The following is a 20,397-nucleotide window of genomic DNA, read 5'->3' on the forward strand; positions in this document are numbered from 1 at the left end:
TTGTTTAGAAACAGAAGAGAAAGCATCAAAGTGCAGGAGTGTGTGTTTTCTGATTACTTGTGACTAAAGTAAGCCTAAACAGTGTTTTATCCCCCCACCCCCACCCCACACCAAAAGACTCCATCAATTCAATTATCATGGAGCGCCACTACTATTGGAGTGTACCACTGCTCTCTTAGACAGCCACGGGCACTGTGGCAAATAATACACACACCCCAGGAATATGCTAAATCATACGAGTGGCCCATTTATCATTGCCAAGGGAGCTCCCCCACCCCACCCACGCACACACACACACACCCAGAAAGGGATGGTGTGGAGATGCGATTTGGACCTGGCTGTCAGCGCTCGTCACCCGGTGAATGTGCTGAGTCCTGCGGGGGGACCCCATCGCGGCCCCGGCCCCTGCCCGTGGCTGATAAGGCCAATCTGCAGAGACAGCACCTGAGTCCCCCCCAGTTCCCAAACCTCCACGCTGTCAAACATCCTCCAAACAGCTGTCAGAAACCCTCTATGAGGGTCCCCGAGCGCCCGAGCTCCACGTGGAGCCTCTCCTTTTTAAGCCCGTCAGAGAGCCCCTTTATCTGCTGGCAGCACGCTACGGAGCATGTCCACTCTGAAGGTGCTTTTTCTTTTTTACACACCAATAAATCACTGTCAGATAATCATCATACCTCGATCCACTTACAGCTAACTAATTAAACCCCGTGCTCAAAATTAATTAATATTGCCGACCCGGAGCCCTGCCAGTGTGGCTTATTTGCTTATTTGATTTGGCTAAATCTAATCCAGGTGAGCAGAAGAGCCACGCGTATGGTTATTTAAACAATGTTAGTTATTACAGAAGTTCTATTTGGTGATAATATCCAAATGCTACACACTTATCTAGTAATCTTGGAAAAGTCCAGGACAGTTTTTGTCTCATTCTTTGCGAATATTTTAAATGTTGATGCCTTTCAGGGACAAAGTGTCGCTATCTTCCAGTATAACACAGTATTTTTCTAATGTAGTAAGTTTGTGACAGTAATTGCTGTTATGTTGCTTTCAGACTTCTTTGATACGGTTTTCTGGTGTGTGTTGCGGTTCAGCCAATCATTAGCTAGTCTGATGACTTAGCCTCAGGGGGCCTGTGTAGCCAGCAGATATCCAGGCCAAGGCTTCCTGTTTTATCCCCCCACCCTGCCTCCGGTCTTTGTTTACAAATACAGATGATTTTTTGTAAGAAAGGGGTAGCCAACAGGAGCAAATGTAACTCTCCTTCAAACAAAAGCCTGCTCGTGTGTGCCAGAACACTGAGAAAGAATAAATCTTCTTCGTTTCCTGCAAAAGTTCACATAATTATATATCTGACAGCTGTTAATAGACACTGTGTGTTAGCTGGTATTGCGAAGCGATTACCTGGTATTTAGGGTGTTTGTAAAAATATCAAGAGAGTCAGAGTCATAACTTCATCTGGATGCAGATGTGTTTGGGCTGCCACATTGAAATTAGTTTCCAGTCCTTATTCCAGGTGATGCCAAAGACATTGTGATAAAATCAGTGTTTAAAGTCTAAAATGATCTCTATAGTCGAAGGACGTGACTTTAGTCTTTGGCTCGCTGACTGTCAATCCAGCAGGAGTTGCAGCATTTTCTAGAATACTAAGATGTTCTGTTTCGGGAGGGTCCTAAAGAGCGGTGTCATCTGTGAAATCTACTATTTAGTCCTAAAGAACGGTGCAAAGATGTCACCCTCTGAGACCGGGTACAGTAGGAACCTTAAATTAAAAGGATTTTGCCAACCATACAGCTGACATCAAAAAACATCATGCTTGTTTCTCCAACCAACCATCAATGAATGCAAGTATTGAAGAAAACAAAATGGCAAAGGATGTTTTAGATGCAGAGATTTGTTGGCAGCTACAAGGTTGCTCAGGAAAAATTTATATTCCCCAACTGGTTGGCAAATGGTTGCTGGAGGTTGCTAACAGTCACTAATAGGTAAAACAAACTCCTTGCGATCGCTTTGGTCACTAGCATATTGATGCTGTTTCTAGCAGTTTGCAAGAGAGATACCAACTTGCTGTAAACACTCGCCAGCTACTCTCTAAGCTGTAGTGACACTTGAGAACAACCTGTGGTCTATTTATTGAGCGTTTGTACATTTTTGGACTTCAGAGTTTTGTTTATTTTAAAATCTATTTGATTTCTGGTTTGTTTAGTGTTTACATTTACCTTCATGTATTCCTCTTTAGTGTAATTAGTGCTATTCCTAGTTCCCTGGTGCTTTGGAGTTTATTCCTCCCTCAGTGTTCCTTTCACCTTTGTCAAGTTTCCCTGCTAAGTTCATCCATGTGTCTGCGTTTTCCCCATTTAGTTTTCCCACTTCCTGCTTTATTTTGAGAGTTAATTCATTGTGCTTTGCTTTTAGTTTTGCTTCCTTGTGTCATCTTTGCTGATTAATTCAGCAAAGAATTCAGTATTTATAGTCACCACCTCCTCGCCACAGGGTTTCCAGCATGTTTTCTTGTGTTTTGAACTGTTTTGTACTGCCCGCTATCAGCCAAAATAGACGTCTCGCTTTTGTTAAACAAGCTTGCCTGCCTTCGGCCTGGCTGTAGCTCAGGAGGTAGAGCAGATCATCTATTAATCCAAAGGTTGGTGGTTTGAGCCCTGACTGCTCCAGCCCGTATGCCTTGGGCAAGATACTAAACCCAAACTGCTCTCTGATGCATCCTGTGTAATGTAAGAAATGCATGAAAAAGCACTGTATAAAAATCAGTCCATTTACCATTAATGTTGGGTCCTCGCTCTTCACCACCCCTTGTCTGGAGTGCTGCTTTTCTAAGCAACTCTGGGTTCGATATCTTGCCCAAGGATACTTCAACATGCAGGTGAAAAGAGCAAGAGATCAACCCACCGACCTCTCGATGAGTAGGCGGATTATTTAAGTCAGATATTTCCTGGAATATCTGACACCTCCTCTATCAGTCTACATTAAAGCCAACCCTCAGTCACGCATTAGCTTAGAATCTTGACACCAGCTATAAAAGTGTGTAAATGATTGTAAAAGCCCAACACAGACATACTGTAGAGCTATCCAGGGCTGCTTCCTCAGTGACTATGATGAATTATTGAATGAAATCCTGAAGCTGAAGTAGCAACAAGATAGATGAAGGTGAAAAATAGGTGAAATGACCTGTTAAAAAAGGGGCATTCCCTCATCAGAGAACCGCAAATGTTACTTGATGTGGCGTTACAAACTATGTCACACACTCTTGAAGATTGCAGCACACGCAAAATCCATTTTCATGTACAGAAATAGCTGATTCCTATCGTGGCTTGGAGGCTTATTTAACCATGCTGTGCTCTCACTTTATATTCACAAACGCAGCGCCTCCCCCATCGTCCTCCTCCTTTATCTTAACTTCATTTTCTACATGAAATGCTCCGGAGAAATCAGATTTTTAAATGAGCAAGTTGCACAATTAAGCCGAGGAGTTGAGGCAAATAAAAAGAAAACAATTCCCTTTTATCACTTGCATGTATGCTTCGCTCAACCGTGAATGAATCAAACGCCGCAATCAGCCCGAGCGCCCGTGGAAACGGCAGTGTGTGGGTATGCACAAGGCGAGGCTCGGATATCACAGAGCATCCACAAAACCCAAAGAAAAATAAAGCTAGTTGTTCTCAAAGCCAGATCATTTATTTTCACATGTTGTTTAGACAGCCGTTTCCAGCGGTCATAATCTCACCTAACAGCTTTAAATGCCTTTTTAATGGCGAGCCCAGCCCCCCTCCGCCCCCTCAGCCCACAGAGCAGGCAGCGCCGCCTTTACAAGCCTACACGCAGACTTGTGTTTTCTGCCCCTGACAGGAAACCTCGGCATCCTGCCCCTGATGGACTTAGATGGCACTTCGGAGTGGCATCAAAAGAAAAGTGGGAGACAGAGAGCAGCTCTGCCATGCCCTGCCCTGCCCTGCCCCTCACCGCACCACGCCTCTGGGATCGGGGCGTGAAGAATTCCAGGGAAAACCTACAGCAGCGACGAGGCTGCGAACAGACGGGAGCGGGCTTGCTGAAAATAGGCCAAGGCTCTCGCAGTATAAACCCTGACCTGTGCTTTGTCAAACACCTAAAGGGAAACCTGCTGTTTTTCTAGCAGGAGTTTCAGCAGAGTGGGCCAAAAGCAGCACGTCCGAGCCTTGATGTGAAGTTTAAGAAGCAGTAAGACAGGCGGATCATTTTCACTCATAACAAAACGCATCTTGTGTGGTCATATATGTGGTGAAATGCAGCGCAGGCCTAATTACTGATTGCCCTGCAAATTATTTAAAAAGGTTTCATGTGATTCTCCCAAACGATCCATAACAAGAGTGGTGCAGCTTCACGCTGCCAGCAGCCATCGTGCTTCACGGCAGGACGCCCAATTAAAGCACACGCTCCTCAGTAAACTGTGCAGTTAGTGCTGTTTCATATGCGAAACCCGAGGCTTACGATCGTGGCGGTGTTTCCTAGCGCCCTGCACGATCATAAAGATACCCTTCCCTTTCTTTTTTCCTACACAATGGAGTCATGATGGCGCTGCAAAAACACTGCCGCGCACTCTCGCGGCATCTCTGATCGCCTTATGTGATCAGATGGAGGCAGCGATCAGAGGGTGCTAAAGAGAGGCATCAGATACAGAGGCGGGGTAGTGCCACTTCAAAAGTCTGCGCTGTTTTAATCTGACTCTCTTGGTTCATCCCCTTGCAGGCGAAGATGTGGGGGATGTTGGGGAAGTAGGCGATGGATTTTGGGGGTCTATGACTGGACGCAGGCTGGGGGTGGTTTGCAGTTTCCACTTCACTCTGGCAGCACTTTGACAATTATCTCCTTTACACAGCAGCCTCTTTTTTCACTCCTATTGAAGAACCTCGCCTGAGCTCCGAAGCCTCCTAGGAATGCCAGAGAGAGAGTGGAAGGGGAATCCAATGGGGATAATCCCAATTTCAAATGGAGCTTAGTGATATCCCCCTCCTCCCTTTCTTCCTCCATACCCCCCCTCCCTCGCCCTCCTCCTGTCTGGCATAGATAACTCATCCCTCTCTCAACACTGTGCATGCGCAGACAGTAACTCACGTCGCCCTCTAAAGTAATAATTAGCATGTCATCCAGTCGTGTCAGTCGGAGAGCCGGGCCTTCTGGGGAGGCTCGCGGCATGGTGAAAGATATATTTTGGTTGGGCTGCGCTGAGGTCAGAGGAAGCTGGGTTACTGTTAGAGGAGGAGGTGCTGACACGCAAACGTGTGGACACTTTGGTGTGAGCGCACGCAGGTAAAAGAAAGGAAAAACTGGGGGGCGACCGCAACCAACCTCTGCTGGTGCGGTCCACATGAACTCTCCTACTTGTGCCCCAGAAAGCTGAATCTGTTCATCTGAATGATGTGTTTTCAGTGGGGATATCCAACGCAACATCCAAATGGACTCCCTTCGACTCTCTCACTGGTATTCCTGGGAGGCTTCAGAACTTTTCCACTGAAAACACAACAACCAGATGAACAGATTCAGCTTTCTGGGACTTGCTTTACCTTGATGACTGAGCATGCATCAACACATCTCCTGCTTATGGCTGGCATTTGGTTTGGTGGACCAAAATGTGGGTCTCCAAGAAAACTGTGTTCAGGGCACGAAATGAATCAACCACAGGACAATGTGACAAACGCATTAGAAGTTAGTAGGAATTCAGAATATAACTCAAACAACTGGTTGTTTTCTGGGTACATTCCTATATAAAAGCAAGGTTATCGAGCACCAATGTCATTTTGCAGTTAAATCACCCTCTTGCAGCAACTATGTCGCTGTTTGTGAAAGAATTTCTTTTTCAGATCTGTGGCTCAGGTCTGAACGTAAGCAGATTTCCCTTTTTTGATCATTTATCACACTCGGTCACTGTATTATCACAAACAGATTGCATCTAATTGTCAATTTGACCCCATTCAACTGCAAACTGAGAGCAGACTGACTTTTTTATCGCCCTCAAATCACTTTGAAGATCTCATCTGACTATGAGTGCTGATCTTACACAGTCTCACTCATTTTGGCCACACTGAGGTCTCCAGTTACTGTTTTTTTCCCTACTGTAACTGTAGCGTAGGATATCAGTGACCAAACAACTAAACAAGAAGCTTCAACACAGTAACCCACAAACTTCAAAGTGGCTACTTCAGTCTGTTACAGACATTCTGTGGTTGAAACAAAGATCTTTTGGGTTTGTACAAAATTTGATTTTAAAGGGAAATACCACCAATCACCGAGTGTCCGTGGCCCTTTTATTCTTCAACAAACACTAACTTGATTTTGGGCTGTTTAGTCTGTCAGATCTGGCCCAAATTTATCTTAAAAAGGACGGCTGTTTTGGACCATATCGGCCAAATATCATCACAAAAATATGATCACGCAAACTTGCAGGAAAAACTTTTTTCCCAACAACTTTGCAAAGTCTCAGTTTCAGATGTTTTCTTTAATATCTCAATCCCAAAACTGACAACCCAAACACATACACAGTGAATGAATTTTTTGAATAGCTTAATATTGAGGTCTAACACCAGATCAGTTTCATCTACATATACATTTTTATTTCAGAACACACTGGACACAACTTAAACAACTAGCCTATAAGGAACAGTGACGGTCAGGTTCATATTCCACTCATCAACAGTGTGTCAACCTATCAATGCTGAACCTTTTTCAAAATCAATAATGAACCTTCTTGTTTCACACACTGGGCCATGCTCGGGGGCGACAGTTTGGAGGAGTCAACCAGAGGTCAGAAAGTAAGCGCTGGCTGACTCCAGCGTGATTTCCTCTGACATCTGCTGACATCAACAAGTCCTAGAGGTAAAGCCGATCTTTGTCTGCACTCTTTTAGTGTCTATATTTACGAGCCGAAGCACAAACTTAGCTACACATCTGGTACAGCCAATAAATTCAGTATCTACTGTGCTAAAATGCCCTTGAGCAACATGCCAAACCCCTGCCCAGCTCCTATGGGGGAGCTCTGCTCAGTATCCGACCCCATGCTCTGACCTCTTCAACTCTGAAGAGGTATGAAGAAAAAATAGAGCATTCCTCCTTTGGGGATCAATAATCACACGGAGCGGTGAGGAGATCTCGGAGCGTGTCGGCCCTTGTGTGCTGTAGCTTTAGGCCTGCTGCCACACAGAGAATCAGAGGCGTCACTGGGGTGCAGTGAAACAGCTGGGCCTGTGGTTAGAGCGTCTGCTCGGAGGCTGCAATCAGCTGAGCCCCGCTTCATCACCCGGTTCTTCTCGCTTCCTGACCTCGCTTACAAACACACACTCTATAAATGCATTCAGACACATTTGCGGAAACGCAGACACGAACATATACGCTGCTTTGAGCGCATATGTATGCTAATGACCACCTCCAGAACTCATAAAAGAACAGCACATCAGCACTTTCTACCAGAGACACGATGCAGTGTGCAGCTTTCTATGGTCACGGAGCCTGGCAGTGCATTCAAGTACCTGTAGTTTGTGTAGAAAAGGTCAAATTTATGCAACGCGCTGCTTTTTCCACAAACAGGCAACTGTCACACAACACAGTATTTTTGTACTTGCATCTATTATTGTCCGGTATTGCCTACACGTGCATTTCTACAGGATTACTGCCTTTAAGAGCTTCTGATGAGGTGTCGAGACACTCGGCCGACACAACAGTTTTGGCAGAGCCTGACGGTTTTTGTGTGGGTATGTATGTGGAGTGAACACACTGTGGCTTTTCTGGCTTCGTGAAGATGATAGGGCCGAGCACTTCCACTGTACTTTACCATTGTTCCTTCGCTCTTGCTCCGTGCGACTTCCCTCTGCAGGCGAGCCACAGCCAGCTTTTCCCTAAACCAAAGAAACAGGAGAAGGAGGGGAGAGAGAGAGGGGGAAGGAAAATAAGAATGAGTCAGTGTGTGGTCAGTCAGTCAGCAGCCCAGTGTGCCAGGTCTGAGTGCTAACAAAGTGGCAAATCAAGAAGTACCCAAAAACATATTCATTCCCTACTAGTCCACTGATCCTGTAAGTGCTATTCATGAGGGACTCTAGTTGTGTAAAAAATGCAAACCATTCTTGTCCCAGAGTGTTTGATAATGCAATTTTATGAGGGGCCACCTACATGTCTCCATTATGCACAAGGTAGCTCTTTGGCCTTGGTGCCAGCACTACAGTCGTGGTTTCCAGATAGCTGGAAAGAGCCTTTAAAAGATCACAACAGAGGGTAGGGAAGAGAAGGATGTTGGGTTTCCAACAAGGATCCCATTCGGTCCGTTTTCTTTGGACCTTGCACATTAATTACATTTTTCCTTCTCTTTTTATCCTCACTTCTTTCACTGGTTAGGTTTAGGTGCTAAATGCCTCGATGCATGCTTAATCATCCAGGTAAGTAAATCCCAGGAAGATGATTTTGAAAGTCTTTAGACTGAAAAAGTTACTTGGATGAGTGACAAAACATTTGTCGAAATGAAACGCATAAATGAAATGCATAAATTAGCATTTAGCTTCTAGCTTTTAATACAACAGTCGCTTTTAAAAAGGCAGTGAAAGAAAACAGTGGCACAGCTTACATTATTGTGACTATGTGGAATGGATTTGCGATCTCATTGCCTTTGAAATTCTTGCAGTTGCTAATATTGCAAACAGACACATCACAGAGTGACTCAGGTTGATTGCAATGCAATAGCAATCAATCTCAGACCGAAGTTGTTTGATGCTGGTTGCCTCACACCAGGCAACCTGTGAAATCACCTTGAGATCAAAGCTGGTCACCCAGACATTGAGGCTATTACAGGCTCAACCTCTGATCAGCTGGTTGTTGCAACTAGTTGCAATCAAACAAAAATTCAATGCAGTCACCAGGCAACCACTAATAATTTTCCAAGCTTACCAAAGGTGTGCCTCAAGGATCAATCCCGGGACCACTTGGATTTCTTTTACAAGTCAAAAATTTTGGTCAAAATGTCACCAATTTAGTACATTCTGCTACAGTTAGCTATTAATACAGTAAGGCACACCCAGCATGGGTACTTGTCTTCTGCCCTGTCTCCCTCTCCTCATCCCCAACCAGTCATGGCAGATGGCTAAGTCTTGTTTTGCCAGAGGTTTCTTCCTGTTAAAAAGGAGTTTTTCCTCCGCAATCTCTCCAGGTTCTTGTTTATAGGGGATTCATAGTTGGGGTTTTCTCTGTATTATTGTGGAGTCTTTACCTTACAATGTAAAGCACTTTTGTTGTGATTTGGTGCTATATTAATAAAACTGAACTGAATTAAAATACCCGGAACTTTCCACCTTTTGATTTTAGAACTGAAGAAACCTCTTGGATCTTCAACATAAAGAAGTCCAGCTGCCAGATAATCAATCCTGATATTCATCCAATAGGATATCATACCTCACAAACCTGAAACCACTTAGTCTTCCTTTTATTTAGAGCTGTTCTTGTTTTGTTTCCATCTTTTATCTTACTTTTATCTTACCAAAACATACTGTCTTCACACCTAAGACTCACTCCCTCTATTCGTGCCTAAAGGCTGTGATGAAAATGGAAAGAAAAGCCTCCCCTCTGCTGCAAAATCAAATTTATCATCATCAGAGGACACTCAAGCTCTCTACTGGGCAAATCAAATTCCTCGAGTTAGCTAATCATTTCTTGTTTACTAAGTGGTTGGTATCAGATATTCAAGATCAATATCAGCTCACTATACAAGAAACCAACACTTCTGCCCTCCATCTATCTCCAACTTCGGCAGAACCCACACACGCCTGCAAGCAAACCAGCAGACACACACACGGAGGAGGCGAGGTCGTCGGCTAACTACGCAAAACAGAGTTTGCGGTTCTATCCAGACAAAAATAGCTCAGAGGAAACAAAAAAAAAGAAAAAAAAGCTGGGCATCCTCGCGCCAGACCCTACAGCCTTACAGGCAGACACACACTCATAACAAACTCTTCCACACAAATACGCACAGAGCTGAACAAAGAAATTGACTGTGCACATCCAATCCGTTTCCCACGTGAGGGCATTCCAGACTTTAATGGGATAAATCTTGGCACACTAGCACGGATAATAAAAAACCCTGTTTTAAAGCCCCTCCTGAGGCATCCACAACAACTGAAGCAGTCCTCCAGGACAAGCCAGACTGTGAATGTGTTTGCTGAAGGCTTGTCAGTATACATGTGTTTCTATCAGGATTTCTGGGAAAACAACAAATGTGTAAGGGGATCAAAAAGTCTCCTTTGGCAGCGTAGCCTCTGAGTGAATCTGTTCAAGTCATTATTGTTGTAAATATAGTACTCTACATGCATTACAAGAGGCGCATGATGTGTTATCACCCACTTATTAATGTTTCTGCAGACCGGCTTGAAAGCCAGGTCTGCTAGGATGTAAATATGATAATTGCTTTAAAAAATGCTTGAAAATAATTAACTTACAGGAAAAAGACAGTAATCAGTCAAAAAAACAAACCTAATAAATGAATTGCATCGTCTTACAAAATCTTAGGTGTGCAGCTCAGGAGCAAAGTTTCTGTCAAAGTCTTGTACCCGACTGTTTTGTCTTCACAGCACACCTAATGTGGGGCTGTGGGACCCAATAAAGAAGCTGATACACCAGACAGCCCCGAGTAATCCCAATCACCTGCACATTTTTCACATTTCTTCAAAAATAGAAGACACCCAAACCCCCCAAAAATAGCTCATGAGTAACAACTCCTCACCGCCTCGCAGTCTTTGACAAGACATCGTTGTTTCTGAGCGGCTTACCTGTCGGAGGGAAAACCCCCCGGTGATTAAGAGACAGCTGACAGGGGCGGGTGGGGTAGGGCTTGTATGGTTGATGGATGAATCGACCGTCTGGACTGAACAGGAAAAAAGCAAAGTGGGCTACGTTTCTCCTGCTCCTGCTTCTGGATGGCATTCCCACTTCAGTGATTCCTCTAATGGGAAGACACTGATTAAGACAAAGGCGAGCTGAGCGAGCTGATTGTGAAACACGCACTGTGGCGGTGACGAATTCAGGAGGAACTCAAGCAGGGTGCCGATGCTGTGAGGCAAGCAGGGGTGTGTGCGCGTGTGCGTTTGGGTGTGTATTCTGGACTTTTACTGCATTGGTTACTGCATTCATAAATTCACACGGATCTGTGCAGAGATCCGTGTGAACGCATGCCCCACACCTGACTAATACACTCGTGTTTACATTACACAATGTGTCTCTTCCCATTACAGCACACTGTACACCATTACACCACCTTCATTTAAAAAAAAAAGTCTCTGGAAGTTCTCACTGCAGATATTGTTTTGTTAAACGGGACCGGCCTGGCATTCCTCCAGTCTGTGTTATGGCTGAGCGTCACAGCCCTGTAAAGGGTTAAGTTTCAGGCCACTTATGTACAGGCATGTTCCAGGAGCAACGGAGCATGAGCCAACTGCGCCCGGAGGCAAAAATTGCCGCCAAATATAGAACAATTTGACATTCTGTGTTAAACGTAATTATAGTAATTGGCACGAGCGGTAGTCAAAACAGTATTCCAGCGCAAAACGCTCACTGGCGACGTCTTGCATCCAGTTGGCGCTGGTGTGGAATTATATGATATCTGAACTGCATTCAAGCGCACATGAATGCAATCTGTAATGTACTCTGTGTGTGTTTATGCCTGTGTTTAGGCTGACATATTCCACTCTAAATTTGTCATGTGCATTTCAACCCCAATGGATGCGAGATCCATCACGTCGTAAACTTTTACCAGCTGTGTAAACTGGCCCCGAAATAGTCAGAGTCCAACCTGACGGCTGTTAGAGTCAGGGAGTTTATCTCAAGACCATCTCTCGTAGAAGGCTCTAGTTTGGTATGCAAAGAGCCATGTTAACACATTAATTACGATGTTTTCATTTTTCCCTCCACATGTTCTCATGAATGTCGTCCAAACGGGTCAAAACGCAGGCACGCGGTCCCTAAACGCCTCATTTTAAAGGATAATTCCAGTTTATAACAACCCGGGTCTTGTTTTCCCAGTTATGGACGTTGTTTCGAGTGGTTATGATAACATTAACAAAGTTTTACAGGGGCTAGAAACATGAGCAGGCAAACAATCAGCCAACAGTTTGGACAGCAATGCAGCCAAATTATCAAAACCATATTGAAAGCATGTAATCCGTCACAGTGGGAAGACGCGAATAGAACAGACAAGCCAGAGCTTTCCCACATAAGTCAGGATAATCTGGGTTTTGTTTATAACCTGTCAGATTGTTTGTGGTTATTGCCCATAGAATGTATATAAAAGATGTATGTGGCCACAGTGACATCACCCTTTTGTTTGTGGACTTTTGGATTCTAGATATTACCATTACAGCTGTCACCATCTTGAATTTTTGGACCTAGAAGAAAGCATGACAAGCTCACTAATGGTTAGCTTAATGCTAGCAGCCCTAATAACACATTATTTTAAACAGGTATCCCCAATATAGCTGCAGAAGATTAGCACGCTGTAATCCTGTTTATTTTAATATGGGACCCTTAGAGTGAGCCTCAAGTGGCCACTTGAGGAACTGCAGTTTTGTACACTTCCATGTTTGCTTAGATTTTCAGCCCTGCATATTATATATATATATATGTATATATATATATATATATGTATATATATGTATATATATATATATATATATATATAAAAGTCCTTTAAATGAGCTGAAAACATTTTCACTGAGGCAGAAAAGTGAATGATTCTCTTTGGACTCAAAGCCCAACTTTGTATATTTCACACTTGATGCGTTTGTCCTGTACATCCTGATCTTGTGATGAAAGCACAAGCTGACAGCTGACCGTGTGCACACTTTCCACCTCCGCTGAAACCCGTCACGAAGCTTGGCTCAGTGAGTTTCAGCAGCCGGTAGCGAGAGGTGTGGGCCTCTAGTTTATCCTGCTGACTGCAATCACCTGATAGCAGTGATGACTTACTAAACAAGGGAATGCCACCAAGCACCAGTGGAGATACCCAAACCACCTGATAACCCCAGTCACAAATGCACTTAAGAGTACAGTTACAATGGAGGATGCTTGTATTTTTTTTTTTTTTTTTTTTTTTTTTTTTGTCTGTCCCATTTGGTTCTTAAGCCGTCAGAATTGTTGTCTGAAGACCAACAAGGATACCAAATGGATTTATTTTGCCAAATGGATCATCATGGCATTGCCGTATTGGTCCATTTGATCAAACTTTGTTGTTATTATTTATTTTATTTTCAGTTGTTACAGATGGGACAGACATGACTGGGGGATAGGAAAGGGAGAAAGAAAGAGAGGAAGGAAAAGAAAAACAGAAGGGAAAAGGGACAGTGAGAAAGGGCACTTATAAAGACAAAGAGAAAGAGAAAAAAAAAAAATCTCTTGGATCACCTGTTGAGAGAAAAAGAAGAAAAGACAAGCAAAAAAAACCAAACAAAAACAAAGCAACATACTAAACACAACACCATCACGTTAATCTAGCTGAGTGTGAACAGCAGTAAATACTAAATATTGAAAGTTGTTGTGCAGCACGCAGGACCGACAGCGCACAATGTGCTTTGAAGTAGCAGCTAAGAAAGGTGTAGTTTATGTCTACGAACAGTGAACACCCGTGTGCACACCTGTGTGGATCAACACGCTTGTATACAAAAGGTTTCCCCATGTAACGGTCTGCTAGAGGGTGTGGAGGCCCATAGCCCCGTCCCCCAGGGCATGAAGCAGGCATGGAGGAGATCCAGGCTCCAGACATCCAGAGGACCCAGAGTGCGAGAGCCCAAGGAGCACCACCGGAGGGGCATCCGTGCCACCTTCCTGGGAAGGGCTGAGGAGATCCCCAGACGAGGGGTCACCCAGTAGCCACGGAGCAGAAGCCAGAGGGGGCTGCACTGGCGTGCCCGCCGGCTCTGCCGGCAGCCAGCTGTGCCAGAGTGAACCGAGTTGCAGGCCCCGAGGCCGGAGGCCCGAGGGCCCCCTTTGCCCCGGAAGAGGCCTGACCGAGCGACAGGCATCGGGCCCCGCCAAGTAGCCACCGGGAGTGAGCCGGTGCATACCTGAGCGCCCAGCCCCGGACACCAAGAACCACCAATGCACCAACCCCTGAGGGCATCAGCTACCAGCAGGGAGTGTGGTGAGGGGAGATAGGCCTCCACCACATGCTTGTATTAAACATGGTCAAGTGTTCAAATACTGAGCTCAGTTTGTGAGTCACAGGCTCAGGCTTCAAACAAAGTCAGTTTCAGACAGTTTTTTTTCTACTCTTGGCTCCAAATGAGCAGTTAGCCCTAACACAGTCATCACAGAAGCCCCACCCACCTGCTGTTTAATCTCTGTTTGTAAAGCGGGACCAGTCAGGATGAAGTTTTCATAAAGGAAGGAGCTGGTTTCAGACAGTGGCTTTGTGTAAGATAAATAAGGCTTATTTTGAACTATAAATCATATAAAGCAGCTCTAGTAGAGGCCACTTAAAGCTTAAACTGTGATTTAACATCTAGTTTATGATGAAAATCTTGGCTTACATGCCTGGTTTGTGCACCTGCTTTGTTATATTCTTAACTCGCACTACCTGCCATCCACCCACACACCTCACAGATCACGTCCTTCCTTTTCACATGCATTTCCTTCAGCGTCAAACACCGCCCCGTCTCTGAGATAAGACAGACAGCGCGGCGCAGAACGAACATGACACCCGCCCCGCCGCATTCACAGCAGATCAACCCTGTTTCCTCTGCTCAGTCTCCCGAGCTCAGACGCTGTGTAAACCCTCCGTGTGCACCCGCTCTTTCCTCTAGCGTCGCAGCGGCGGTGGCGTGCATGCATGCAAAGACACGACCTGTCAGGGCCGGGAGAGGATCAATCACAGCTTGAGCTGACATGTTATGGAGCCCTGCGCTTTGAACTGCATTGTGGGAGGCGGACGTTTAGCCCGTGTTTTCATCACTGTTATCACGGCTCTTCCATACAGGTGGTTTAATCCATTGTACATTGTTTGCTGCTAAGCACATAATGAAAGAGGGAGAAGCGCTGTCTCCTGTATTTTGGTTTCCTCTTTCCCTCGCGGTACTGTACACCACTATCAAGTGCGTTTAATCTGTCCTCTTAAACACCACATAGTGGTTCAGCTTTTTCCCTGCAGAAGTTACTTACTTTGACATAAACACATGCATCCTGATGCATAAAAGATGCATAAATATAAACCATCTCTCTAGTATTGTCATCGAGGCTTATGGGAGAGCTAAACATTTCAATCGTTCTTAGCCACAACTGTACACAGAGTGGCCAGGAGGGATGCATAAATGTTTGGATGAGAGCAGAGCTGCCATGCATTTATGTATTAGCGTCTGCACTCCCGCTGTGTTAAGAGCCCTGATACGCACGCAATCCCCATGGCCCACATAGGGCACCCTCTTCAGAGGGATCCTGACTCCGGACCGGTCATTCCCATCCTTAATCCTTCTACAACTGTGTTATGTAACCTTCTCTGTACCGATCCCCCCCCAAAAATCAACCCAGTCTCAAACCCTAGTGCGGGACAATGGGCTTACCGATGCGTTTGATAAGTTACAACATCCAAGCCAGCCTGACAGGAAAACAGAGTTACAACTGCCAAAAGAGTAAAGTCGAGATGGGGTGTGAAATGGATTTGCACAACTCTAATTTCTCATGTTCTGCATGGGTTCCCTGACATTCTCATGGAGAAAATGAACTTGAGAAAGTCCCACTTCATTATGTGTAATTAAAACGTCATGTGCCAACAAAGGCAACGTATCATTAAAGCATCATTTCCTTAAGACTTTAATGCAAGAATTCCTTTCTGCAGTCGAACCTGAAATGCCGAGATGGCATCAAAATCAGCGTCGGTGTAAACACTTTCATCTGCACAGGCATCTGAGGGGGTGGGGCTCGCACATCTGTGACCGTTCAATTGGTCCCAATGCATTAGGCAGGTTCAATCAATCACCACGAAGCGCTGCGGTGGATGGCGAGGAGTGGCCTGACCCGCGGCGATCCCCTGTTTCCCAGCCACAGCTGGTTCCTGACCTCCTGTCGCTCGTCACGGACCCCCGTCTGCAGTGAAGGGCAGCGGAAAAACATGAGCCACATGTCAGCACCTCACACACCCAGCCATCCAGCCAGCCAGGCAGCCAGACAACCCGGCACAATGAGCCTTACCTCACCACCGAAGACCATCAATTATTGACGAGGTGAAATGTGATGAGGTTCTGCTGTGAGCACACAAAGAGCACACGCCTTTTCAGGCTGCCATGTGGCCTAATAACATCTTTATTTTCCAAAAAGACAACGTTTCTAATCAGCAACATATTCCTTGTTTGATGTTGTGGAGCAATAATCTACATTAGATACTCAGAAACACTGTTAGTCTGGCCAAGTATGTATGATAAATGCCTCCCTGTGATGTGAATCTGGATAACAGCGTGCTTGACAAACACTAAGAATGTGGGTCATCTCAACACCCATACATAACTTTATCATGACTCATACTTAGTTTTAATTTAAGGAGCTGCGTACTGGACTTTGTTTGGACACGTGTGCGCTACACTGAGCAATGTAGTTAGGCGAGTTGAGATGATCACGATTCGCGAGATTAATCCAAAGTCAACAACATGTTGAGCGCTCCGAGTTGTTTATGCTTTTCCCTCCGAGATAACATCTAGCCCTCGGTACTTCACAGGAGTCTGACAGAACGCAGCGGGTAGCTTTGTTTTCTTTTTTTTCCCCTCCGACTCTAAGAATTGACATAATCTTGGAGCGTGTGATTGAAGGCGGCAATCTCTGTGAACTAGACTGTGTGAAATTTTTTTTTGCCTTTCCCACTTAAAAGAACTTCAGGGAAATCTTCAAAACCCCCAAAAGTCATTGCTTCTTTTATCCTATTAAGTGTCTATGTAGAAAAATTGGCACAATCAGTGGATAAGTTCTTGAGTTGTGGTCTAAAATGTGGCTTTTGGAGACACTTTGACAAGCAAAATCTTATTAATTCTTCCATGTGTTCAATGGATGTCCTTCAAGAAGTCTCCTAGTCTTCCATGTTCAAGACAGTAGAGTCAAGTCGTGTTAAACAGACCACACTCCTACCTAAAGTAATAGGAAGAGTTTCAGCTTTGATTTCAGTGGACATAAAGGACATAAAACCTGCGCTTAGATATTCATCAGGACAAACAGCTTTTACAAAAAGCCTAACATTTTTCATATATCTCAATCAATCAATCAAAATTGTCAAAGTGATTAATGTCTCTTGTCTCATATTGCCAGAACTCTTTCAAATGCTAATTCCCACTACAGATACAGTGAGTCAAGAAAAACTGCAAGCACTCCTAAAGAGCAGATATGCCAGCCACTACTCTGTTCAGACTGTTTGCCGAACTGGCAGATAAGTTTCTGAGTTTGGCTGTTTCTAAAGAAGGCGACTGGGTCTTTGGGGACAGGCGAGACGCTACCAAGTGGAAAGCTGACTGCGCCGGGGTTTAAAATACAGTGCAACTTTTGTAAATCACCCACAAAACTAAACAACACATATCAGCGCTCTCACACGCTATTTTGCCCCTCTGGCCGTAAGAGTGTTTAGGCATAGGAAAAAAGTGGTGGTATGAATGTGTGCTTGAATGAATGAATCTTGTAGTTAGAAAGCACTTTGAGTGCTTAAACAGAGTATAAAAGCGCTCCATAAGTACCAGTCCATTCATCACCATCGTTGGTGTTGCTGAAATATGTGGAAATATGCCATCTGTTTTCATCTGATTACATTTGTGAAATTTTGATGGTGTTTTTAGGGTGTTTAAGACAGTATCACAAATATGTATGGGGTGGAATAGCTTAATGCCTCTGGCTGCCACCTGCAGAGGCATGAAACTCTTCAAAGAATTCTGCAAAAATCTTCAAAATCAGAGTGAAGACGGTGATTTAAATGCACTGTTTAGTGGGCCAGAACATCTCCAAAACTTATGAAGTAACAAAGATCAGACATAAGGAATCCTCTGAGAGGAATGCATTTGCCAAGCGTGGATTACCCCTGCCTGGCTGTCTGTCTGTCTCCCTAAATGTTTTCTTATTCTGCGAGCAGGGCCTGACCTCAATTGTTTCCAAGCCACAGATGCATTCCTGTCCAGACGAAACGAAACATTGCGGATGAGCAGATGTGCTTTAAAAATGGCCGCAGCACCCGCCCGCCTCCCTGCCTTTCTTGTCTGTCGGGAGGGTTTACTCACCAGCGTGGCTCATGAAGAATGAGGATGGGGCTAGACATGATCACACGGAGGGGCAATCTTAAACACATGGCTGAGCACACATGTACAAACACACTTGCAAAGATATGCAAAGACATGCACACACACACATTTACAGACAACTTTGAATCTTTCATGTGCAATTCATAAATGAGAGATGACTCCAAACTGGAAAGGTGCTGTCGCTGTACCTTAGCAAACACAGTTGAGGGCATACGTGGAAATGGGGCAAGAGAAGGAAAACAGAGCTTATCAAAAAGCATTCCCAGCCACGTACTCACACTCCAACAGGTTGTAATCTTGTGTTTGCTTAAAATTTTCCCCAGTGATGGCTGTCTAACTTATGTCGCACCCTCTGACACATAATTGAGTTTAAGTGAGGCACATTTCACAAAAGACTGCAATTACCTCATGATATAGGAGTTCTCCTGTTTTTTGTGAAGCGGAATCGGACAAGATAAACAAAACCTGTTTTTTATTTTTTCTTCCCTGGGAAATTATTATATTTCTCCAGAGATGAACACAAAACATCTCTGCAGATCTATACAGGCTCTGTACGCTTGAGATGAAGCCCAACTGTGTCTAAAGGCCAAGAATGTCTCAGCGTGTGCCAAGACGCCACGCTTAAAGGCAGCAATAAAAGCCTGCTATCATAGACAGAAGCAGGATGAAATGAATTGTAAAATTGGTGATGTGGTGAAGAGTGAGGACAATCAAGAGACTAAGACGGCTATTTTACTTGCTCACCTGACCGAAGTGGTATGAAATAGGTGGGTTTGTGTTGGAAAGGTACAGAAACATTTGTGACACTAAGAGGGCGACGTGTGGGAGGATTTTAGGCGCTGTTTGATCTTCTAATAAGTGCTTCTTTTGAGGCATGCTGATGTCTTTGTCTGGGTATTTACAGGTGACCTGGGTGGAAAATGAGATGGTGCTGAGCAATCTGCTATTAAGCTGAACCTGATCAGTTACTGTGATAGTCTTTCCATCAACATTGAGTTTTTACAAGACTCTCAAATGTTTTTCCATCCTTTTAGACATGGTATGTGTTGCTGAGACCTTCATCGGTCTGTTTAAGTGACACTGTCATTCAGATATAGGTCATGTGACGTAAATTGTTCTTTAAAGACGTCTTTAAGAGTACAAACATATACCTTGTATTCATTAAAAGTTCATAGGATGAGATGCCATTATATTAACAGAAAGGAACAACTTGCTTCATTGCTGGAAAGTTTTCACTTCCAGTCAGTTTTCACTCAAATTATTGAAGTCAAAAGTCTCTCTAATCCTCCTCCAATGAGCAGCCATTTCAGCTTTCAAAAGCTGATTGAAGTTTCTGGTCAGTTCACGCAAAATATTTACCATATGTGCAACGTTGGACACAGTATACAGGATTTTTATATATGTCTGTCCACTAACATGACTTGTATCTAGTTAAAAGTGATGATAAAGAGTTACTATGACCTTGTTTGTTCTACTCAATGAACCTGCAGTTTTCTTTCAAATTACAATAAAGAAGTCTTAATATGTGAGTAACTGTCTCAACCTTCAAACTCAATTTCACCTAGGCGACCTGTCCAAGGCGTGCCTCGCCTCTCACACCATGACTGCTGGGCTCAAGTCCTCAAGGAAATGAATGGATGTACAAGGGTGGACAGCAGCCTGCAATGTTTTTACACTTGTTCCTTGTTTAATGGGATAATTAAGGCTTCCTAGAAGTGACTTACTACCCTTAAAACGTTTATGGAAAGGTGACCAAAGTGCTCCTTTAAACATGATACATGTTTGGAAGGAGATAGTAATAGAAAGGAGAATCTGAAAAGGACTTTTTTTGGCAGATACAGAAGCATGTTCAAACATCTGCTTATTTGATCATGTTAGATGCCAAAAAATATCTCCGTGAACCCTTAGTTTGTTCTCAAATTATTGTAAGAAAGTCTTAAAAAAGCGATTATGATCTAGGCCACGGTACATGCAACATATACGTACGTGGTTGGAGCGTAACGGGCTGACAACAAGTCCAGGGGGCACCGCACCTCTCACTCCATGACAGCTGAGGTAGGCTCCCCTGTGACCCATGAACTGGATGTTATGGATGGAAAGTAGATCTCACAGTAGCAGGTAGCCATAGTTTTGC

General features: G+C 44.3%; 1 protein-coding gene across 9 annotated transcripts in view; it reads right to left on the reverse strand.

Moving 5' to 3' along the window:
* LOC100702923 (nck-associated protein 5) overlaps nucleotides 1-20,397 on the reverse strand; it is a 163,027-nt gene that overhangs the window by 63,228 nt on the left and 79,402 nt on the right. For 8 of the 9 annotated variants that reach the window (XM_019351818.2, XM_019351815.2, XM_019351819.2 and 5 more), the window contains one exon: nucleotides 7,811-7,874. In XM_019351818.2, the coding sequence (XP_019207363.1) occupies nucleotides 7,811-7,874 (64 nt within the window). Of the gene's footprint in view, nucleotides 1-7,810; nucleotides 7,875-15,841; nucleotides 16,084-20,397 lie in introns of all 9 variants that reach the window. The other variant, XM_019351824.2, reaches the window with a different exon arrangement.

The sequence above is a fragment of the Oreochromis niloticus genome, linkage group LG23, assembly GCF_001858045.2.
Source record: "Oreochromis niloticus isolate F11D_XX linkage group LG23, O_niloticus_UMD_NMBU, whole genome shotgun sequence".
Classification (NCBI taxonomy): Eukaryota; Metazoa; Chordata; class Actinopteri; order Cichliformes; family Cichlidae; genus Oreochromis; species Oreochromis niloticus.